We start from the raw sequence: 24,354 nt of genomic DNA on the forward strand, positions 1-24,354 counted from the left end.
AAAGAATAACTGTTTAAATGAATGTATGTGCATACCTTAAAAAAAACCCAAAGAAATCCCCAACTGCAGTTGATTTCTTCTCTGTTAATTAGAATAAATTAGTCATGGATTTACTGTTACGTATTTCTTCCATCTGTGTCCCCCAGCCTGTGGATCACAGCTCCAGTCGGATGTCTTACTATGTTGAAGGAACAAATGACATGTCAGGCCTTTGTGCAAGCACAAGACCATCCAATAAAAAGGTAGGCTATGGCTATGCATGAGGGAGCTGCTTGCAGTACCTGGAGCATCCTGAGGTAGTGCTGGCAATTGGCCCTTCTAAATGTGGAGAGGGAAGCAACAGAGCAAAATATCAACCAGTTTTATCAAACAAGGAATTAATGATGAGATACTGAATCTGTGGGTAAACATTACTCAAACTTTTTTGCTTCTGTTCCAGAGTCTTTAGATTCTTTATCCAGGACAGATTTAGACAAGTATCAGCCTGTCTAAATCCTCCCTTTGCTCTCTTTCTCAAGGTCTTAGAGCCTCTGTCGTTTTCCACTGCTGTTTACCTTTGGATACATGTCTTTACATGCTACAGTAAACTCCATTCAGAAATATTTGCCTCTTCTTTCTTCGGTAAAGAACTATTTTCTTTGTTCCTTTTTGTAGCTTTTAGAACAAAGCTTTTTGTAGTCCAGATTAGAATTTCCTAGAAGTTTAGATAATTGGGTTTGTGTGTCTTGTGTTCAGATTTCACTGTAAAACGTATTGTCTCCAATTACAAATGTCTGTACCAAGTCTGCTGTGCTTATTGCTCTGTCTTTCTCTTCCACCACAAAGTCAATCTTACTTTTACCTTCTCTCAGAAAAACATGGATGTGCTAAACAAAAATGCTTAGCAGGGAGTGGGAAACATGAGTTCTCCCCATTGTGCACATGGACAATGACCTGAGAATGGTCCAAAGGCATTTCCCTCTTCAGTTATGTATAGTTCTGGATCCACAGAAAAATGGGTCCCAAGGTCTGTTTGCCAACAGCATTCATTTTGGTGAAATCTGCCTTCTGATCTTGCAAGGATGCCCATACATCCCCATCTGGCTGCTCACCCTCCAGTATGGAAAAGTTTCCCACAGGGAAGATGTTGAAAATGAAGGATGAGTTGATTAAAAGCCATTTTCCAACAGTCTGTCTTTATTATGTAGCATTTCCACGAGGAACTGGCATTGCAGATGGTGGTCAGCACGGGCATGGTGAGAGAAGCAGTCTTCAAGTATGCCTGGTTCTTCTTTGAGCTCCTGGTAAGAGTTGACAGTGGTATTTTACAGTTGGTTAATGGTGACATGTAGTAGATGTTCCAGGCACAGATTCAGCTGGGGGGTGACCTCTTCAGTTATTCTGCTCTGTATAAAGGAGAGGTCTCAAATAATGAAAGTACAGAGAGTACAAAATAAAGAGTTCTTCGTATTCACCCTCCTTCCTCACTATGGCAGTGATGGCAAAGTTCTGCATGAACTGCATGAGCAATAGTTTGTAAGCTACACAGCTTGCAAAAGACACACTCATCAACCAAATCCTTCCTTTTTGGTAAATATCTGTTCCTGTCTTTTCCATTTTGTTTACATCATGGGAGCAGTGATAAAGCTCCACAAACTCAGTTCTCCAGAGCCCTGTGGTGATGCATGTCAGGGGAAAAAATATAGTGATTTCCACTATCAGCATGTAAGTAATGCAACATTAGGTCAAGAAATAAGAATTCCACAAGTGTCATTGTAAAGGGCTGAAGTGGCAAGCAGCAGCATTTCAGAAGTCCATATGCAAGGGGTTGGGGGAGGGTGTTTCTGATTTCAGGTCCTGAGAGTAGTCATCTATATGAATATGAACAGGAATCTATGTCTGTTTTTTTTTTGAGTCTTAAACTCTCTGTTGTCATTGCCATGTAGGCTCTATCAGAGCAGCTCTGAGAAAACAAGTGATTAAATTCAGGGAAAAGAAATTAGGAAATCTTACTTTTACTGACAAACTTAAAGCAGTATTTTACCTACAGTCTGGGCATTTTTTAGTGTTCTTTTTTCTGCTTTGCAGATAAAGAGTATGGCTCAGTATGTTCATAACACAGAGAAGCAAGATAATTCACGAAGAAGCCGGTTCTCTGATCGTTTCAAAGATGATATTACCACTATTGTTAGTGTGATTACTTCAGAGATTGCTGCACTTGTAGTCAAACCACCCAAGGTAAGTGGATGAAATAAGCACTATGGATCCTTGCTGCTCATCTTGTGTTACACTGAGCTACATTTAATCTCATTTCAAAATCAGCAGTGTTGCTAGAATTAGGCCAATATTCTCACATGCACCTTAAGCGAGAGTTGTGGCACTGTAAAAGGCAGCCTTGTGCTCTCTTAGCAGACTGTTTTTGTTCAGCTCAGTTCCTCAGCCTGCTTCTCAATGTGGCTGCAGTGTGCAAGAAGATAATTCCCTTTTCTATTGATGGAAAAGGCTGGTCATCCATTTTCAGTTGTAGTAATTCTTTATGTGTTAGCCAGCATATCAGACTGCAGGCCCAGTAGCGCTTCTTCCTTTACCCCCCTTTGCAGTTACCCTCTATCCTAATGAATTGTGTTTAATTCCTCATTTGAGTTCTCTGTAGCAGTAGAATATGCCATAGGAAGGCAGTGCTCCTTGTGAATGTTGCAAAGGCCAACCAAAAGTGATCTAACCCTTGATCTACACTGGGTGCTTGAAAACTGATGACCAGAAATAAGACTTAAGTCCCATAAAATTCTTTCTACTTTTAACAAATTGCACTGATAAAACAGATTATAAAGTTGAAAAGATCACAAACTGTAATTTATATTTTAGCATTGCTACTGTAGGCCGGTATCCTTGATACCTCTTTGGACTGGTCAGTAGAAAAAGCTAGGGCCAGAGATAGGCACTGTTGTTTGTTCAGTTGTTGTAACCAGCTTGTTTTCATGCCCCAGAGCTGCCAAATGCAGCTAGCCCAGCAGGGCAGGCCAGAGCAGCTGGGAGAGCTGGCCTGCCAGGTCACTTTTCAACGAGCTCAGTTTTGTAATCCACTTCTTCAAAGTGCTCTGGGGATCAGAAACTGGGAAAGGGCAAGACCAGAAAAATTTGAGGAGAGAATCACAGAAGCGATTGTCACTGTTCACCAAAAGGCTGTTCTTGAAGCTCAGTCCACTGGTGTGCTTCTCTGGTAGCCACATACAGAGAAATAATTTCCACAGAAATGTTAACCTAAGCAATCAGTGACTTTTTTTATATACATTGGGAAATAAAAATTTGTTACAATAAAAATGCTTTAACAGGATTATAGGCTTTGCAAGGAAATTAGTATTTATGGCTTCCTCACAAGAAATACACAGTTTTTTGTGGACTGTTAATTTAATTCTCATTTTGATAGAATGAGCATATAGAACCTGATCATGTGTGAAAATTCCAGTGTTGTGTTTTTGGAATTAGGGCCATTGGTTAGATGTACACAGTAGTAGGCAATATGTGTCTGATTTTTAAATCCAAGAAGTGATAATTGATGTTTCAATACGTAGTTGAGCATGTCAGATTGCCCTGGATTTTTACAGCGGTATGTCTGGCATATGCTTGCCTGCCCTAAAGGTAATAGAAAACCAGGTTTTTCTTCACCATAGAAAAATCTTTTCATGTGCAAATTCCAGATTGCAGGGAAAATATATATTCCCGAACAGCAACAAAAAGCTTGAAAAATGAAAAAGTGAATTGTAGCCACCCTGAGGTGCTGCACACCTGTTCTCACTAGCCAGAGGTGCCAGTACAGGCAATATTTTTCTCAGTCATCTACTTTGTCATTTTTGAGCATTAAATATGTGCAGATCCCTCAGGCATCTTCACTAATTCCTCTTGGTGAGCTACATAGGCTACTGAGAGTTTATGATTTAAATTGGTATGTTTGAAGTATCTGTAGCCTCATTTTAGAGGGTACATGAAGTTCTTTGTGATTCTTACTTGAGGCTGTGTATCTCTGGTAATCTGGCCAATTCCAAGCATACAAGAGCTTAGCTGCTGGATGGTGAACTCCACAGATTTATCTTACCACTATTTTGTTACTATCAGTCTTACACTTAAAATTTCTAAACAAAATACTTAGCATTCCATCAGTAAAGCCAGTCCAGGTTTTTCTTAATATTTTATATGTTTTAAGTTCCTAAACCAGCGTTCTATTATGTTCAATAGGAAAAAAAAGTCATGTGCAATACTGCAGCCAATAGGCAATTCAGAACAGTTCTCAAATTCATTGTTGTCAGCCCAAAGGGGTGCAAAATGTCACAAAGGGACATTTTGCTGTGAAACAGTTGAAATAATTTACAGAAGTGATTCTGTGCAATTTTAAGAAGATCATGTGAACTGGAGAACTGAAACAATTTTGTCCTATATTTTCCCCAGGATGGTTCTGGGAGGTGACCCCTGCACTATTTTTCATGATTCTAAAAAGTCTTTCACCTTTATGTAAGTTCTATACATCATAACTGGAGTGTTTTCTTTTTTTAAGGAAAGTGAACAAGCAGAAAAAATTAATATCAGCCTGGCATTTTTCTTGTATGATCTTCTTTCTTTAATGGATCGAGGATTTGTGTTTAATCTCATCAAACATTACTGTAATCAGGTAGGCACCATGTATGATTGGGATTGCCTTTGGCTTATGTGTTTTGTTCTGTTTGATTAGTTTATCCATCAAGATCCTTTGAGTTGTGTTAAAGGTCCAGGTAAATTTCCTATTTCCTATTGCATATGCAATGATTTTAAAACCTCTTTTGATTTGTGATCTGCAAGAAAAAAATTGAGTGTACGTAAAGACTCTTTTGGAAATGTCATACTTTGCACTGCTGCAAAACATACATGGAACCATTTTTCTTCCCTTATTTTTTTACTGCCCTTAGCAGCAGGGTCTGCAGATAATACAGATCAACTTTCTGACTCCTCCTGCTGAGTGCTGTGAGGACAGATGTATTAATTTAAGTAGTCACTCAAATTAATACATCTGTCTTCTTGCTTCACAAGTCTCTGAAAATTAAAAATAAATGGTGATGCAGGATGTTGTTATGGAATTATTTGTTGTATTTGACAGGGAGCATTTTCCTTCTTTTTTGTGACCTGTATTGGTGCAGGTTCATCAGATACCTCCATAAATTCCTTCACTGATGTCATTTTTGATAAGAAGGGAAATGATGAGACCACCGGTGTCCTGTGTTGCTTAGCAGGACATTTTATGAGTTTGCCACAGACTCAGAAAAGTCCAGTTTGTTTTTCTTTTTTGCCTTATGCAAAAGACAAAAATAATGTATATTTTTGTTTGGGGAGAAAAGAAGAAAGAAACAATTTGTTATCTCTTGGGAAGATGATAAGTCATCTGGGGAGCAGGGAGAGAGACACCATCGTTGTCAAACAAAGAGCAGCTAATGTATGGAAACTAGGTACAGTGAGCATTTTAATGCACACAGGGCTAGATGTCTATGTCTTTTCAGGGAGCAGGATATTTCACTACATGGTAATTCAAATAATACTAGCCCATCACTTGACACTTTTTTGTTTGTTTTTCCTAGCTTTCAAACAAGGTGAATTCACTCTCCACCCTGATTTCCATGAGACTTGAGTTCCTGAGAATTCTGTGCAGCCATGAGCATTACCTCAATCTGAACCTCTTCTTCATGACATCTGCATCTGCTCCAGCATCTCCCTCTCCCTCCTTGTCCTCCCAGGTGTTTGTCCATTAGATAGATATTGCATGACTGTCACATGAAGCACATGTAGAAAAATACGTTGTTCTGTACTCAAATACTTAAGTTAGAATCAGCCACTGTTGGATCAGGGAGAAAAATTTCCCACTTGAGAAAAAGGGACAGAAGACATCTTCAGGAGTTAAAGCTGAATGTGACACAGACACATGCTTCCCTGGAAACATGCACATGCACGTTCACAGAGAATGACTGTTGGGGTAGACACATAAGGTCTAAAAGGAACACAGCTCTGAAGGCCAGGTTACAGGCACACCCTTATCCCATCCACACAACCACAAATATGTATTTCAATATCTGTTTTGGAGAATTATGCCATGAAGCACTGCATTCTTTCCATGTGTTTGCCTTCTAATGGAACATCTTACTTCCCAGGTGAAAATAGATTGTACCACTCTCTAAGTTAGTGACTAACACACTGCAATTTTCAATATCCTGGAATAGTGAATTTTTGTTGAGCCTTCATGCTGCTTAAAATAGGATTATCATGCTTTCTTTTTCTGGTATTCTTTCTTCTGGGTTTCTCCCCCACAGTAGCACAGTAGCTATATCTTTGTCCATGATTCCCTGTGGTTTTTTGAACAGTGTTCTCCTTTTTATTTGAACTTTAAGACTTTCTGTGTGGAAACACTTAGGTGTCCTGAGTAGACCAAGCAATCTGCATCATATCTCATTTCTCCAGGAATTTTTCCAGACTTGGTCTGATACTGACACAGCTCTGCCTTCTTTAATGTCAGGACCTCCCGTGATCTTCCTGACCACAGACTTCACAAACACTTCAGAAAAAGAAATTGTTGATTGGCACAGGACACACTATTTTGCCAGTCTTGTGCTCTCCTCTGCATTCTATGGAAATGCTTTTCTACAATGGGGCAAACCCCCTATAAAGACTGCTCACATGTCTGTTTTCTACCTCAGGGGTCTTGCAGAGGTCAGGACCGGGTTGAAGCATTTCAGTGCAATGCTCCTTAATTGCCACAATGCTTGGAGACAAGGGGATGGAATTGAAGCTAAAAATGATGGGAGGTACAAAAACAGTCTGAGTAATGAACAGCAGTTCAAATTCATGGTTTCTTTTTTGAGTGTCATTGCCAAAGAATTGGTTGGATGCTAAGATGTGCTACATCTCATACTTTAATAATCTGTTGTCATAGGTTCGTAATAGTAAATAATATTTTCCTGAAGTTTTTCCTGGTCCTAAAAACAAAGCATCACAGTGCATTTGGTTAATACTAATCCTGGATGCCAAAGAGCTAGAAATATGGCTCTTCTGCTTATTGGGATAAAAAAATATCAGCATGGTTCTTGTAACTAGTCTAGCAAGTCAGAGCTTGGCCAAATCAGTTCAATTGATCTTTCCTTCAAGCAACATCATCAGCTCTTTTCTCCTTCAGGAGTAACCTACAGTGTGCAACCTGTACAAATCAATAAGGCTTTTGTGGCCCTTGCACAATTTAATGCACTAGCTGACCACCCTTGCAGTAATTTTGATCTGTCTACAGGAGTGCTGCCCACTTGAGTTAGACTTGCAGTAGAAATATGGTCTTGTGAATAAATCTTTTGAAATTTTTTAGAGATGCCAAACTCACTTAACTGGGTGCTCTACACTTGGACATTATTTCACACAAACATAGTACAGCCAATTCCTGTTTGTTTGGGGTTGAATGGGAGTGGGCCTAAGCATATGGATCCAAAATATGGGGCTGCTAAGAGACATGTGGTTCATTTGACCCAATATACTGGAAGATACCACAGTGTGGTATACTGATACTTCATGTGTTTGGGCTCTGTGGCTATTCCCAGGTCACTGACAGAAATATTGGAAGGAATACTGAAGAGTATAGATTAAAAACAAAATTTGAACTCATAAAACCCAGTAGCTGCAGTGGGAGTAGAGTTGAAGACTTATGCTTACCTGAGCAAGGGACACGAACATTCCAGGTGACCTGTGGCACATACCTGTGATTGGAGAAGCTAAGAAGTTCACAGCACATATATAGCAGCAACTTTCCATTCCTGGTCTGGCTGTATATCAGTCACAGCCATAAGTCAGAGCAGTTTGAAGGCTGGAGTAAATTATGCCAGCTGCCAGCAAGCTCAGCCAAGGAGTTCCAGGGCAAAAGGAAGCATGGTTCACATGTCTTTCTTGACCTTACTTTCATACTAGACATCATGGATGCTGAAGAACACACGGTGAGCAGCTTCTGACACCTAAGTCCCTCTTAATGTAGAGGCGCTTTCTCTGTGATAGCTAATGGCTGCCCAATAAGAACACGAATGGAGAAAATTCTGACTTTGTGTCCTGTCCAAACTAACGAATACAGGGTAGGAATTTTATATCTCAAAAGGTGTAAAATGTGTTGCTTGCATAGAACGGAAAGGATGAGATTGCATCCTAGCAAGCTTTTCATTTCACACACAGATGTCTTCCTCCAAAATGTCCAGCCTACTTTCGAAGTCTATGGTTTTCCTCTGGTAGAGATTTTCTATTTGTTACATTGACTGTGACTGTGATCTCTTTAAGAAACCTTCATTTCAGTGATCATTCTTTAATACTTCTAATATATTTCCGCAGAACTCCAGCTCCTGCTCTAGTTTCCAGGACCAGAAAATCACTGGTATGTTTGACCTCTCAGCTGAGTACCGTCAGCAGCACTTCCTGACCGGCTTACTTTTCACTGAATTGGCAGCAGCACTGGATGCTGACAGCGAGGGGTGTGTATCCTAATTTGCAGATTTCAGAACAGGTCACGCTGTTACTCTTGGCAAGGGCATAGTTTGACTCCAGGACAGTCCTGGTTCCCCCATGCTTTTCAGTGAGTCACTCTGTAACATAGAATGACCCAGTCATGGTTTTATCTGCAGTATGTTCCTCTCAATTAATAAAAATATACTATTTGTGGTGGTAGTATTGGTTGAATACAGAAATTGAGAAGACAAAATTTCAGTTGCTCTTCCCTCTAAAACACCTCTGTCTTTGTCTGAACTTTAGCGTTTAGCTAAAATTTGGCCAGAGTCTGATACTTTTCCTCAAGCATCTCTCTTTACCACAATGAAGTTTTATGAGAAATTTGAAAGATATGTATGCCCTTTGATTCTGGTAAAGTATCTTGGAGATTTAAGATACCTATCATTTGCAGGGAACAGGAATCTCTGCTCAGAATGAAAGAGATTATCAAGTGCATACTGGTGTTTATTATTTGTTTCTTTCACCTCCTTTCTATTTATTAAATCTTTGATTTATAAGTGATTTGTGCATGATCCATGAATGGAACTCATGGATGGTTTCTGTGTTAACAGGATTAGCAAGGTGCAAAGAAAAGCAGTCAGTGCTATCCTTAGCCTGCTGAGTTCCCATGACCTAGACCCACGTTGCTCCAAAAAGGAGGTGAAGATTAAAATTGCAGCTCTTTACCTCCCTTTGGTTGGTATCATTTTGGATTCTCTGCCACAACTCCATGATTTTACAAGTAAGACCTTTTTGCCTTTGAATTTTTCAACTCCTAAGAGAGACTTGTCTAAATAATTTATCAAACATGAGATTCATCTAGTAAGATAGAATATTTCTTTACATAGAAGTAAACTGGATTTTTACAGACAGGAAAAACTTCAGTGTCCTCACTTCATGAGAAAGTGATAGACCAGAGATACATCTGTAAGTGCTCCTGCATATCTCTTAGCTGAAGTTTTCTGACCTGCCAAATAAAGCCTGCAAGTTCTGCAAGAAATATTTAGCTCTACATACACGTAACAGTAGTGAAAATATTGATAGTGATACTGACATCATGTGACACTACAGTTATAGAAATTAGATCGTATTCTCTTTTTCTGTTGCTTTTCTGCTGCTATTAACATTATACCAAAATTAATTAATTAAAGGTTTATACTTTGAAGAGTATATTTTTGCCACTGATTCTGACAAATTTCACATTTAAATGCCTTAACAAAAGACTTACTAGTATGAAAGTGTTATTTGCCACTTTCAATTGGGTAAGGTGAAAGTATTTACTATACATTCATACATATAATACAGAAATATAAATAAATACATAAATAAATTGGCTAATTAGATCTCACACCATTCTTTTAATCTAAGTATTATCCTTATACCATAGATGAAAAAAGTTATTATGAAGAAGTCCAGATGTACCAATGTGCCTAGTTTTAGAGTGTCTTCCTTTGAGAATCTGTTACAAGAGGCTGTGATCACATTCTGAACATGTGTGGTCCAGCTGATCACTCAGCTTCTCTGAAAAACAGAACTTTCAAAACACAAAATGGATGCTCAGAATCAGACGAGATTTTTACAAAACTTTAGTATAAATAACTTCATTTGCTAAAAGTGATGTCAAGAACTAGCAGGGAATAGAAGCAGTTAGGTGCCTGAAATAAAACTTGTCTTTAAGTCAGAAGGCAATACTAGATCTGTCAGCTCTTAAGAGATTTACATACTTTGTTGAATATTACCAAATCCATGTCTAGTTTCTGTGCATATCCTCTTGACTGAAATTAACTAGAACTGGATGGTTCCAAGTCTTACAAAGTACTGGCTTGGCTTTGAACTTCAGAGATAATCTCATGCGTGCTACCACCTTTTATGTATTTTATGTGTTTGAATAATTTGGCAGACTTTGCAGATGGCTCAGATGGCTGCAATTCCACTTGCTAATGCTGTGCCTCTTTCACTACTTGGTACATCAGCCAGGCAAACAGTCTCAGGGATGGAAGTGCCAGCTTTTTTGCTCAGTCACAGACCAAAGTTAAACTGTGACACATGAGCAGAAGCAACTGGATTATCCCTGAAGTTCCAATGGAATATTTCAAATTTAGTTTCAGATATCCGCAGTGGAAAGGGTCGCACAGGAAACCCAGAAGAAGAACAAGAGGCTTCAGGGGCAATCAACCAAAACGTGGCCCTTGCCATTGCAGGGAGTCAGTTCAACATCAGGAACTCTGGAATACCTCTGGTGTCACTGGTATGTTCACCGCTCTGCCAATCTCCTTTCTTCTATCTGTTTTCATCTTCCTTCTTTCCTCCTTTTATCCTTTTTTGCCACTGACAGCTACAGTCAAGAGAAACTGCATTTCTGTTTTTTTCCAGCCCTGCCAGAGCCCTCATAGTCCTTCTGTCATCTCCTATTCTCTTCTAGTTAGTTAATTGCTATTTTACCATACATTGTTCACTTTTTTCTCCCACATGCCTATTTCCATTTCCAAACCAAATCTAGACTCATTTCCAGATCAGCAAATGCCACTATGGCAGCCCCACAGTTCCAGTCTTACCTGAATCCATGGATCTAGGATTCAGATGTTTCTTTCTCTCTATGTATGGTCTTTCCTTATATGTTTTGGTTTGTTTAATCTACTATGCAATTTGGCTGATGCAACTGCATGGCAGGGTGGAAGCAAATGATTACAGAATCTTTTTCCTACATTTTTATATGGAAATTATGATACAAGCATGTAGCAAACTGGAGCTTCTCTCCAGTTGTATTCAACTCTCTTTCACTTGTATTCAACTGGGCCTTTCACTAATTACACATACAGTCAAAATTACGATAACTATCACCTGGAAGAGGTCAAATTTACTGAAGTCCAATCCTGAGATTTGATTCCAATGAAATTTAAATAAGATTACTTTGCCCAAATGACCTTCCTCTACTTTTTCTTCTTTCAATTGACAATTACTTTATGTGTTCATAGCCCTACAGACAGACTGCCACATTAGGTCCTGATACTACTCGCAACCTTTTGATCTGTTTCCTCTGGATTATGAAAAATGCTGATCAGAACCTAATACAGAAATGGATTGCAGACCTTCCATCCATGCAACTTAACAAGATTTTAGACCTCCTCTTCATTTGTGTTTCATGCTTTGAGTATAAGGTAAGTGAAACAAGGCATAGTTTTGTTGTCCTGGTTTGGATCAATTTTTTTTCTTTAAATTCCAGCTGTCCGGGGGAAATCTGTTATTGACAATAGTTAAATTAGTACTTACCTAACATAGACAAATTACTTCAGACAAATAACTGACAATAGCCTTCAAGCAAAATGCTGCTGAAACTTTTGAGGAAGTCCTATGAAGGTATCCTAAGTAGTTTAATTCTTTTCTTTTATCTGGGTATTTGAGGGCTATTTTTGGTGGGACTTATACCGACAGCTCCTGTAAGAACTAGACAGGACACTAAGGATGACCCTTTAGTTATGAGCAGGACTTGATGTCAGCACTCTTCTCTCTGAGAGGGTCTGTCTGAAATGGACCAAATAACCTTCTCTCTGAACTTTAATTTCTTTCTCTGTAGCACAGAACTACATCTTTGTTTCTATTAGCAGTGCATCTTGTACCTCGTTCCTCATTTGCAGCATTTATTAGACTTTATATATAAATCAATCAAATTCACTGCTTTCTGCCCCCTCTACAGGCCTCTCCTGTTGTATCTCATTCTGGAGATATAATTTGGTCTTATGATCAAAAATGGAGGCACTGGTGATGATTACTTTAACTTTACTTCCAGGGCAAGCAGAGCTCAGATAAAGTTAGCACCCAAGCACTCCAGAAGTCACGCGATGTGAAAGCTCGATTAGAAGAGGCTTTACTGAGAGGAGAAGGAGCCAGAGGAGAAATGATGAAGCGCTGCAGAATACCAGCTGGTACTTCATGCCATTGCCCCCCATGCCTTTTGAGAGGAACTCAAGTGTCTGTAAACATAAATGAGTTTGTTGGGTTTGTGCACACTATCCATTTTCATCCTTGTCCATTTCACCCCCTTTTCACCCACAGTCCATTCCTTTGCAGACCATTCTTGGTTTTGCATGGATGAAAATATCATTAGGTTTCAACTGTCCAAGTTGTAGCTAGGACTGAGTTCCTCTCATGTGAAGAGTATGAAGCCAAGAAAGAAGTTTCAAGATGTTCTAAAAAGTTATGTTAGTATCTAATTAAGAACTAAGAAATGTTATCAAACCTATCACTAAAAACAAACTGTTCATAGCAAAAAAGGTTGCTTCATTTAATAAATGGAAAATCTGTGCAGCTTTTTTGTAGACATTAAGCAATTTAATGCTCTAAAAATCCTAAGTAAAAAAAAAAGTGATGAGTCTTTTTACTAGAGCCCTGAACCTGTAAATTGAATGGTTTTAGTTCTGATAGACTACTACAGAAATATATCTCTTTCTTTTGGCAAGCTGTCAGACTTCAGATGTCCCCTTTGTTTTAATCTCTCTGACATATGTTACACTCTTAGGGAATGACAGATCAGCAGGGGTAAATGAAAATTTGCGCTGGAGAAAGGAGCAGACACAGTGGCGGCAGGCAAATGAGAGACAAGACAAGTAAGTAATTTAATTAATGAATATTGCTTTTATTAGAACCAAGCTGCTTGGGGTTTTTATGTTTTGTTCTTGCTCCTAGGATGTTTTATTAAAAAATCAGTAGTTTCATTCCTTTCCCTCTTTTGTCAAAGAGAAAGAAAAATAAAATGTTTCTGTAGCAGAAATATTCAGCTGTTACTATGACACAACAAAGAGGCCACAAGAATGGAGAGAAGGAGAAGTTTAAATTGCTATCTACACATTTTTTCCCTTCTTATTAACAGTGTGGCAAACATTAGTTAGTGTAAGGGTCCTATAAGAGGCTTGCTACATTTATTTTTTTGTTGCTCTTGGCTCCACAGTACATACAGTACTGTGGTATATGTTTTGCCATATTAAATCAGCTAAGCTGGGTTTGACATGCTATATTAATATTGAGAAGCTCTGCTAGCAGGAGTCAGGGAAGATAATGCTTTGGGATTGTAGCAGCAGTCATAAGATATGTGTCATACCAGAGAGGAACCCTTCAGCATGTGGATCAGAGCTCAGTGGTTGCTGGAAATAGCCCAAACACCTGTAAAGTTCACTAAATTTGTTCGGTTCTTACTCTTATTGGGATTTCTGCCCTTATTATAGCACTAAAGTTTTGGCAGTCCCTTTTTTTTGTTGTTGTTGCTTTGAGTCATTGTTATTAACCATATGACCTCCCTGATTTCCTTTCTTAGCTCTCCTCAGAATTATATGTTTGTGCACTAAAGGATGGCTCTTTGCTCCTCTGGTTTTATTTTTGGGTAAACATATGTAGCAGAGCAGCTACACACTTTGAAGTCACTCAGAAGCATGATTGTGAGGGTGTTGCTCCAGCCGTAGATTTACACCTTAGGAACTTTGGCCGAAGTCACAGGATCTTTAATCTCAAGCTCTAGAGAGCAGCCTCTAGCCAGGCAACAGCACTTTTTGAGCAGCTTAGGAAAAAGAAAAATGCCTCTTTGCATTTCTGACCTGGATGTGTGAAAATGCAGTTTTGTTAGTAGCTGCTCCTATGTTTATTCAGCTCCAGAGGAACTGTGTTCCAAACCTTGTTCTTAAGTCTCAGCTAAGAAGGTATTTGTGTAGCCTCACCACTATCTCCTGTCTTTCATCATTATTTCAGTTGTCTCTTAAATGTCCTGGGACTCTGCTGTAGGGACCTGCTGTTTTTTCTTGTCAACAGTCTCAGTCTCTATAAATTGCCTACATTAAACGATGCTTCTATGGCACTGAAGCTATTTCGACTTTGGTCTAGTCTACTTTTTACTTTTTGTTTTTACTTTTTTTAATGGAATTGTCAGATCAGTTATCTATTACCCCATTTCGGAGTTTTGTGCCCTGTTACAGGCAATGCATTCAGAAATTACAACACAGTTTACTGAACAACTGAAAGACACTAAGTAGCCATTATGCAGATGACTATTAAGGAAGAAAAGCATCTATCCCAACTGTCTAGAGGCCTAGTTTTCAGAAGTCCCCTTTGTGACTGCTCTTCTATGATAGCAGCTTTCCTAATTTCATTCCACAGTTTTTCAGAAACGTTTCTGAACACTATTGTCATTATGGGATCATTCAGAATGGTATGCATTTGTATTCTGGCTTTCCTTAAACACGAAGTAATCTAACTCTTGGAATACACTCTGCTTGCTTTAACTAGAACTCCTTTTGCAGGACAAAAGCTGAGCTAGACCAAGAAGCTCTGATCAGCGGAAACCTGGCAACTGAAGCTAACCTGATCATTCTTGATATGCAAGAGAACATCATTCAGGTGAAAAATAGTAGAGGTGGCTTAGTTCCAATCCCTGGTCTCTCAGAAGCCAGTGGAAGAAAGATTAATTTTTCCTTTTGTTTCTTAGTGCAAATACTTTGAGATCATCTGTAAACTTGTATAGTGTTGAATAGAAAAAAAAATCACAGGTAGGGTGGAGAAAACTTCATGCTTGAAAACCTGTTAGTAGAAATTCTGAACTCCTAGATTTCTCATGGGTTCTCAAGAGCAGAACTTCAGTTCCTGTGTGCCAGTTCATTGCAGAATTACCTCATACAGTAATTGTTTTTCTCCTTCCTATGTAGGCCAGCTTTGCAGCAGAATGCAGAGATAATCTCTTGGGAGGAGTTTTGAAGGTCCTGGTAAATTCTCTTGGCTATGATCAGAGCACAACTTACCTGACTCATTGCTTTGCTACACTCAGAGCACTCATTGCCAAGGTATGCTCTTGATAAACTTTTGTTTTCATGCTTACAATCAAATTAATAGAAAAGCACGTGTAGAGCAGGGCTGTGTCCATTACTTTTCTCTGACATTTATTAAATATATTTTGCATATGTAAATACAAATTAGTATCTATAGGGTTGTTGCAGGATTTCTGCATCTGTTATAAGGTTATTTCACTGACCACACAAGATGGAATAATTAAATCTGAATAATCTTGTAGGTTTAGCAGCCTACTTTTAAATATATAAGATTTACCAATAAAAAAGTAAGCAATTCCACATGCTTTATTTCAAATACATTCTGATTTTAGTTAGGAATCTTAATGCCACGAACTGCACAAGAATTCCGTAAAATCAAATTTAAGTTGTTACATCAGCAAGGCTAGTTTCCAGTCAGATGGGCAGCAGAGAAATCAAAACTCATGAGACATTGAGGGCACCATTTTAGATTTCCATTTCTAGGATGAGTTTCAAAATGCTAAGTAGATTCTAAGACATTGACAGTTTTCATCTTTGTTCTGCCTGAAAACTAAGCCAAATCCTCATCTCTCTTCCACTTCTGTATCACCAATTAAAAAACTTCAGATCAGAAAAGGCAGCAACAATAAAGAAAAAAAAAACCTAACAAAACAAATAAAACCTCACAAATTTCAAAACATACATGAGGACAGAAATTGACCCAAAGTATTTTTTTTCATAATAGGGGTCATAAGGAGCTGGGTGCTTCATACGGACTCTAAAACCTTTTTCAGATTCATTCTCCTACAAAGAAAAACAGCTCCACTAAGGAAGAATGCATTAAATGTTTATTTTCCCTAAACTATTCTAAAATACAAATAAGAAACAGGATACTCCTGTCCAGTTAATGCCTGTCTGCTCTTAAATGCAGATTGGCTGACAAAGCCTAATTACAGGGTAGATACCTGAATAGTTATGAAACTAATAATTATGTTTCATTTTACTTTATCTTTAAAAGCTAACTTCCAATTACAGTAATGAATTTTGTGAAGCAATTCTTATTCTCATTGAAATAGATCTTGTAGTTAAGCTGACTCTGTTCTGTATTTCATGAAGCAATCAGTCCAATTACTTCTATTACACTGTAGGCATATAGATGTTATTTTACAAGTAAAAGTGATAAAACCATCTGCCAGCAGGCTTGCAATATAAATTAGACACAAAACAGTGAGCGAATGGACTGAAGAAAGGCCAAGAACTGGGAAATTGGTCTGCAGATTGGAAGCAATATCTTGTGTTCACTCAGACAGCTTTATCAGTCCTGTGTATGTAGATGTGGTACTGGTGCATCTGTGCTGTCTCTGCTGAGAGTTTCTTTGGACAGACATCCTGCCCCCTGAGTTTGCTGCCTGCACAGTGTGTGCATTGTGTACACACTGTAAAGGAGTGTCTGGCATGAAAGCTTGGCAGTGCAAGTTTTTTCATACGCCATAGGAGGAAGAACGTATTGGAGGCCTGGGGAAGGGTAGGGCATTGGTGCAAAGAGCTAAAAATTGCTCCATATATTTAAGGAAGTATTTGCATGCTTCATCAATCATTATGTATTCTGAAAATAGCAAATCTCCATGCTTCTAAGAATTTTGCAACATTTTATGTTTTCAAAAATTCCTGGAGCCATCATACTCTGAGTTCATTCTGTCACTTTCTCTTTTCTCCAAAACACAAACCCTTCTTTTCAAATCCTTCTTTCTTGTAAAAAATCTTAGAAATGGAATCTGCAACATCACAGGAATCAGAAATGTGAATAAAAATATGTATAAAATGTAGTTTTTGAAAACTTTGGACTTTTTGTGAATCCTGTCACTTTTGTGCATTAAGATGTTTTATGATGTTTTAATGGCTATAAATAAGAGTAATAAATGTTTTCTTCCCTTTCCCTTAGTTTGGAGATTTGCTGTTTGAAGAGGAGGTTGAACAGTGTGCTGACCTGTGTCAAAGAGTTCTCCATCACTGCAGCAGCAGCATAGATATTACACGGACTCAAGCTTGTGCCACTCTTTATCTCCTCATGAGATACAGCTTCAGCTCTACCAGTGTAAGATTTTGAGAGCAGCAGTATATTTTGTGCCACCTTTTTTTGTGATCAGTTGAAACAAAGACTGAAGTTGCAACAGCAAGTAGAATGCATCTGCAGTCACCTGGTCTGCTGTTTCACACATTTGAACCAAGAGAAGTGCTAGAAGTGCAGGGTGAAAGTGGCTTTAATTATTGTTCATTGCATTGATTCAGGAAACGTGACTCAATATCATCCTCCAATATCAAACAGAGCAGCATTAGGCCTCTGACAGCAAAGACCATAAAATGCATAAGCAATACCCTTCACCTTGTCTTTTTTCTTTCATTCCTGTGTCAGAACGACTCACTCTAGTTCTATTCTAATGTAATTGCAACTTCTGTATACTGCTGTACACTTGTATTATTAGGAATTCTTCACCAGCACCTTGGTCTTAGGACTAGGCTCTGATTTTTACCACACAAGTGGAGCAAAATACACACACTATGCATGTAGATTAATAATGTTCTAGCATAAAAGCATTTGCATTAGCATTTTGGATAGCATCTGATCTTGCACAGAATTTTCTTCACTAGTTATTACGTTAAAAGCCTTGGATATGTAAAAAGTGTAAGCTCTGCAGAAGGAAAATATACTGCAGGCACACCATGATCATCAGGGTGTAATGCATTACTAATTGAAGCTCCCAGAGGCCTTTTGCCTCCGAGATTTGTTTCCAGAATGTTTTTCCAGTCATTCTTCCTCATCTGTTCCTGTGTGTGGTCTGATCCACACACTCACTGGCCTGTGCAAAGGGGGAAAGGGGCGCTTCTGGCTTTCTCCTGTCTCAAAATGCGTGCATATTTCAAGGAACATTCTAGCTCCAAAGTACAGACATGCCAGATTACGGATCTTTGGCTTAAGTGGGTAAAACATGATTAGGTCTGATGCACCAGGGGCCAGTTATGTGAGCAGTGAGTCTACTGCACTCAATCTGGACAGGAGAAAGTGGGTTTGCTTCATAGAGGAGGTAGATGTGTGAACTGCAGTGCAGCCATCATTCTCTCATGCTTTTGTTTTTTTCTTCTGGAAGAATTTTTCAAGAGTGAAGATGCAGGTGACCATGTCGCTAGCTTCTCTGGTTGGAAAATCACCTGAGTTCAATGAGGAATTCCTTCGACGATCCTTGCGAACCATCCTGGCCTATGCAGAGGAAGACACAGAGATGCAGGCAACGCCATTTCCCATTCAGGTTAAATCTTTTATGGCATCTGTGGCTTTTATCAGGAGCTTTCACATAGGACAATGCTTGAAGCAAGTTCTAGGTCTTGGTCTTCCAAAGCAATGAAAAGGATGAAGACATTATTGCATGAGTTTATGTCTAGCCCAACAATAAGGGGGGAAGAAGTGAATATTATTTCATAAAATAAACTGAAAAGAATTTCCCCTGAAATCACATTACAGGAGAATCATCACTTGGTTTTGAGTACAGCTTTCTCCTAGACCTCAGCAGGAACTATGCCCTCTAAGAGTTTCCCAAAATGGAATTTGATTCATTGTTTTCAGACAAGTACCATCTGGGAAACTTCTCTCTCTTTGTCAGCTTGTAACGTGTCAGCAGCAATAATGAAAAACATGTCAGACAACTATCAAACACTTTGTTAAAATTCTTAGAGTAACTCAGGTTGTACCGAAAAACATCTGGTTTCAGATGTAAAATCAACTAAAGCTAAACTCCATTAGCACATTTGACTTATTCAGAAATAAATAGATCAAAGGATTTCAGCTAATTTTGATTAATTAAAATATGTGTGTGTAAGATTTGCTATGTATGCAGCCTTTGCTGCATTACATAGAGCTGAAGAAAACATCCTGACATTTTCTTGGGTAAAAGAGGCTTAAGGAGATTAACATCATCTGGTGCAGATATGGTTGTTTTTCCAGAGGAAAAAATAAACACCTGAGAATTTCACATTGATCTTTGCATTGCTTCAGGTAGAGGAGCTACTGTGTAATCTGAACGGCATCCTGTCAGATACAGTGAAAATGAGGGAATTTCAGGAAGATCCAGAGATGCTGATGGACCTCATGTACAGGTGAATCCATTTAGAATTGCTACTGAGAAAATTCTGGAGTGAGGTGAGCTGAACTATGCATTTTAGGGACATAGCTGTGACAAAGTCTCTATCTGTTCTGTTTGTGCACATTTCCTTTTTATCAGAGCTGGTCTTTAGCAGGGTGCCCAGGCTGCAGTAGTGAGCACATTGCAGTGCAGCCTCTGGGAGGTGGACATAGATTTGGGCAAGGATAAGAGTAAGGAGCATTGAAGAGTCTTGGATGCAACAGTTTTACTTTCCTCATAGCTCCTCTGTCTCCTGCCCAGCACCGCCTAACCATTTCTTTTGCTTTCTGTTTAATGAATCATACAGAGCAAAGACAGAAATGTCTTCTTCCATTGAACCCAGGGGAAGAATTATAAGGGTATTTTTGTTATTTGAGAAGTGATCATTCACACCTGTTTTCTGGCCTGTGTTTTCAGAATTGCAAAAGGATACCAGACATCTCCGGACTTGAGGCTGACTTGGCTGCAGAACATGGCAGAGAAGCACACCAAGAGGAAGTGCTACACAGAAGCAGCCATGTGCCTGGTCCATGCTGCAGCACTGGTGTCAGAGTACCTCAGCATGCTCGAGGATCGGAACTATCTCCCTGTGGGCAGTGTCAGTTTTCAGGTAAAAGGCTTTGCTGGCATAAGGCAGTTCTGGTCTGTGTGTTTGTTCTTGTGCTAAGCAAAGCAGAGGTGCGTGCATGGGGCAGATGTTACAATGGCAGTTTCCAGTTTCTATTTCCAGCAGTTTGATACTGTAATCTCTCTCTAAATTTGCTAAGTAGAACCCCTCTATTATCACATGCTTTTTCTAGGGCTGTTACTTATCAACTGTGACAGATGCATTTTTCAAACTTCTTTCTCATAATCTAGATAATTGGAGCTGCTCAGCTCTTTCAAGCGTGTTTTCCAATCCTTTGACTGCCCTCAAGTTACTAATCAAACCCTTTTGACTGATGAATGACACAATCACTGCAGTCAATCCAGTATATCCAAGTCTAGTAAAAATGTCCCATAAGTTCTTCCAGCATGAGCTGTAGCTCTCACATTATCTCTCTGAAGATTTCACTGGTTCTTTTGGTGTTGTTGAGTTCTTTACTCAGTAATAAACTGATCTTTTCCAGACAGTTTTCTTGGGTTCAGTTTTCCACCTTACTTTTCATCGCATAGGTGAAAACATAAGTCTTTGTGATTAAAGTTTTTAAAATGCATATATATATCCGCTTAGTTTATCAGTTTATGCAGTTTTAGATGCCCTTACCTGAACTGACTTCATATGCAAATTCAATTATTTTAGTGCTTCTTGTCTCCACATTATTAAAAACAAAAAAGGCCAAACCCTTAATTTATTGCCATGTGTTGAAAATTTCTCTTATGTCATTGTTCCCTGAAACCAGTGAATTGTTGGCTGCAATGATTAAAGTAAATTATAAATAATTTCAACTTATTAGTGGAAATATTTTGTAGGATCATCTTAGATGTTATATAGACATCCACTGTTGAGACATTATTATGTTTATTGGACTGTAATTCCTTTCTTTAAAAAGTATCAGGCTTGTGTAGTCTGCTGTTGATTAGGTCTAAGTACAATACTTTTAAGGTTTTCTTTATTAATTTTGTATCGGTATTTCCACCATTTTGTCCTGCTGCAGTCTGATAAACCTATTCACCATCTCCTCATATTGTACACTTTAAAGTAGATGATTCCCAAAGCATATTTCCTCTTCTGGAGCTTCCCCAGTTTTCTAAAACAAATGGCAGCTCAGAATTCACTGCTTGAATACTCCTTTGCTTAGTTTTGTTGATCTGTTGCAGAGCACATTTTATTGTCAAAGTGAGTTTGAAATACCTAACTAATACTAATACTTGGTGCCTTCATCATCCCTTGATAAAACCACACCACCTGGGGCTTTCCCCTTCAAAGTAGTAAATGTGAACATGATTGAGCCACTTGGCATTTTCCACTGAATTGTTGGGCATTAGTATATTCAATACCACCTCAGCAATTAGGTGATGGATAAGTGTTTATTCTTGATTTTCTTTAGAATAAAGATAGCTTTATGATAGTTCTTTTTAATGGCTAAACTTCCGGCCATGGATTTATTCTTCTGCCATTTTGCATCCCTTATCAGTTTTGTATATCTTCAAACTTCTAACTTCCATGCATTACTTCTATTTACCATTCTTTTCTTTCTACTTGTTAGATGCTATCATCATTTGGATATAAGTGAAATCTGCACTCCCTCTCCAATGTCATCTTGCTCCCAGGCTGCCTTGAGTGCTTGTAAGCTCACACACTTGACCCTAATGCAATTCCTCCCTCCATTGCTCCTAGATTATGCAGGTTGCTATAAATGGATATGTTTTCATTTATGTTAAAGAATTGAAGTCTATCGTGCAAGGTAGTAGGCAGGCAAAAACTTAGGAGTTTAAAAGCATCAAATCAATTTCTCTCATCAAAATGCTTGTGTAAATACAAGTTTTCCAAAGACACAGTTGCCCCATAGGAGAGAGGTAATAAAATGCCCTAATGACAAGAACCCAGTTACATAACTCTTTATCTGACAGTGCAATTTTCAATTTCATAACAGTAATTAACTATAATAACCCTTTGCATTTTTATATAGGCTTTCAAGAAAAGTTTTCCCATTCTTTACAAACAAGTTTATGTTTTTTAGCACCTGTGGAGATCTTATTCAGATGACTTTGTTAACAGAGGGAAACACTCTGCAGACTAGCTCAGCTTCAAGTGTGGTTACAGGTCTCACTCACTGACTCTTTCTGTGATCATTTCTTCATTTGGCTCAGATATGAGATCAACTAATAGTGGTGATGCATTTAGATGTGAGATTGAGGGTGATAATAATGTGAATAAAAATATTATTCTTCATGAGCAGAAGTATTATCTCCTCTTTACAGATTAGCAAAGGATCAAATCAGTTCTGAATTTGATATTCTGCAGTATGTCTGTTAGCATCCAGAAAACTGACTGTCAGTAAAGTAATACATTTCCTTATATTGTACCAGACAAAATGCTTCCCTCCATGCAAACAAAACTATCTCTCAAAATCAAAGTGAGGTCACTTTCAGTGGAATTCCATTTGATTTAATTCATGCTTACGCTAAATTTCCTTCACAAGCAGTAAAGCAGAATTAGTGAGAGTGTGAAATGCATAGGGACTGACTTTAAAGCACTTTCTATTAACACAGACAAGTACCTAGTGTGTGTCTTTACCTGCTGAGGTACACGGCTCAGCAGGTAGAGCCTGGGCTCTTTGGGCATCTAGGTTGCAGGCTACCCTGGCCTTATTTAACATGGTGATAAGGGCTGGGGATCAGAGGGATTTTTGAGTTCACAGAAGTGCTTATTTTCCTTAATGAAAACTATGCTTGTGAAATTCAATATAATTGCTGATAAAATACATTGTGATTTATGTATTGCCTTTATTATACAAGGGATATGTAAAATTCTCCAATATGAAAGGTAGATCAAGGCTTAAGTTGGTTGAGGCATGTCCACTTTGCAGAAGATCATGCAAGCCCCAGAAGTATGTCGTGCAGGCTCTCTTCTCCTAGAGTACATGGACTGTAAAACATGGAAATACATTCCTGACATTAGTTATTAGAGGCTTAAAGGTGCAGAAGGGATAATTGGTGTCTGTGACTTTCCTGTTACTTTTGTATATAAATCACTTCTCTAGACTGTCTTCTCTTTGCTACAAAAGGAAAATAAAAAATAATAAAACTTTTTTAAAAGTCACCAGAGTCACATGAAAACAGTCCTTAATAGCTACTGTTACAGAAAAGGAAAACCTGAAATTAATCTGCATGGCTTATGAGTTTCTGCAGGTATGTGCCAGTGAACCTAAGTCTGGTTGAAGTCACTCTCCTCAATGAGACTGTAAAAAGTGGCATAGGTGTGCTAAATGTGCTGTGGTTCTTCCTTTGGCCAAAATTCAGATGTATTCTGAACTCCTGTGAATGCTGTTCTGAGGCTGTGCTCACCCTTCCAGTGGCGCTGATGTGATGTGCAGACTAGGCAGTGTGATGGCAGCATGGCTGGAGTAAATTTCACCCATGGAGTAATAAGTACATCCATAAAACCCACGGGGAAAGCCCAATGCTGCTAGTGGTGTGTGGTGCCAATTCTTTATCTGAAATCTGATCAATAGTAGCAGCCCTCAGTGTCTCTGCTGTTTTATAAAGATGTCTTTAAGGACTCAGCTAGCTAGCCAGCTGGCATCCATCCTCCACTCAGACAGATTGTCATTGCCAGTTTCTGCTGAAGTGAGACACTATGACACTAATTTAACTCCTTTTAATTAATAGAAAATCGAAGCTTAGCCTTTCTGCTGCTGCTGAAAGTTACATATGCCAGTCCTATACTATATGTACACATATTTTGCTGTTACTTTTTACATATTTCTATATATTATAAAAATTTTTATGTTGATGCCACACAGTGTCATATATTCAAAGGAGTCCTGAAGAACTGTAGACATGTTATTTCATGGTCTACGGTCTCAAGAGAGTGACTTCATCTAGTTTTATTTAAATGCACAGTGAGATCACATTAACAAGAAACTGAATAAATCCTGGAAGTTTGAAGTGTAGTATGGCAGAGGATGAACCAGGAAGAAGCAATCAATTATTGTGGTTTTTTGAGTGATATCGTCTGTGTCCTACTTCTCCTCTGCTTGGAAAAGGTGAATAAAAATATGAAAGTTCAATTTATTCAAGCAGATGGCAGAAGGTCTGGTGCTGTTTGGAATTTCCCACTCCTCCATGCCAGCACTAGGAAGGGCACATTGCTTGTGACTCTTGTAGTATTGGGGGTTGAGCTCACTGCAAGCTCCATGGAAATCCAGCCACCAGAGAAGAGCTAGTTTGACACCTACAGGAGTCTGCAT

The 24,354-nt window shown here is 38.7% G+C and overlaps 1 protein-coding gene across 5 annotated transcripts in view; it reads left to right on the plus strand.

The window, feature by feature from the left end:
- The window catches only part of DOCK8 (dedicator of cytokinesis 8), an 88,117-nt gene that overhangs the window by 53,529 nt on the left and 10,234 nt on the right, over positions 1–24,354 (plus strand). For all 5 annotated transcript variants that reach the window (XM_063180017.1, XM_063180018.1, XM_063180020.1 and 2 more), the window contains 17 exons: positions 147–242; positions 1,188–1,283; positions 2,068–2,217; positions 4,529–4,642; positions 5,580–5,735; positions 8,347–8,486; positions 9,072–9,241; positions 10,602–10,747; positions 11,475–11,657; positions 12,287–12,422; positions 13,016–13,103; positions 14,784–14,880; positions 15,186–15,320; positions 17,227–17,379; positions 18,431–18,589; positions 19,333–19,433; positions 19,877–20,069. In XM_063180017.1, coding sequence (XP_063036087.1) covers positions 147–242; positions 1,188–1,283; positions 2,068–2,217; positions 4,529–4,642; positions 5,580–5,735; positions 8,347–8,486; positions 9,072–9,241; positions 10,602–10,747; positions 11,475–11,657; positions 12,287–12,422; positions 13,016–13,103; positions 14,784–14,880; positions 15,186–15,320; positions 17,227–17,379; positions 18,431–18,589; positions 19,333–19,433; positions 19,877–20,069 — 2,313 coding nt within the window. The remainder of the gene's footprint in view (positions 1–146; positions 243–1,187; positions 1,284–2,067; positions 2,218–4,528; positions 4,643–5,579; positions 5,736–8,346; positions 8,487–9,071; positions 9,242–10,601; positions 10,748–11,474; positions 11,658–12,286; positions 12,423–13,015; positions 13,104–14,783; positions 14,881–15,185; positions 15,321–17,226; positions 17,380–18,430; positions 18,590–19,332; positions 19,434–19,876; positions 20,070–24,354) is intronic.

This window comes from Melospiza melodia, chromosome Z (assembly GCF_035770615.1).
Source record: "Melospiza melodia melodia isolate bMelMel2 chromosome Z, bMelMel2.pri, whole genome shotgun sequence".
In the NCBI taxonomy this organism is placed as follows: domain Eukaryota; kingdom Metazoa; phylum Chordata; class Aves; order Passeriformes; family Passerellidae; genus Melospiza; species Melospiza melodia.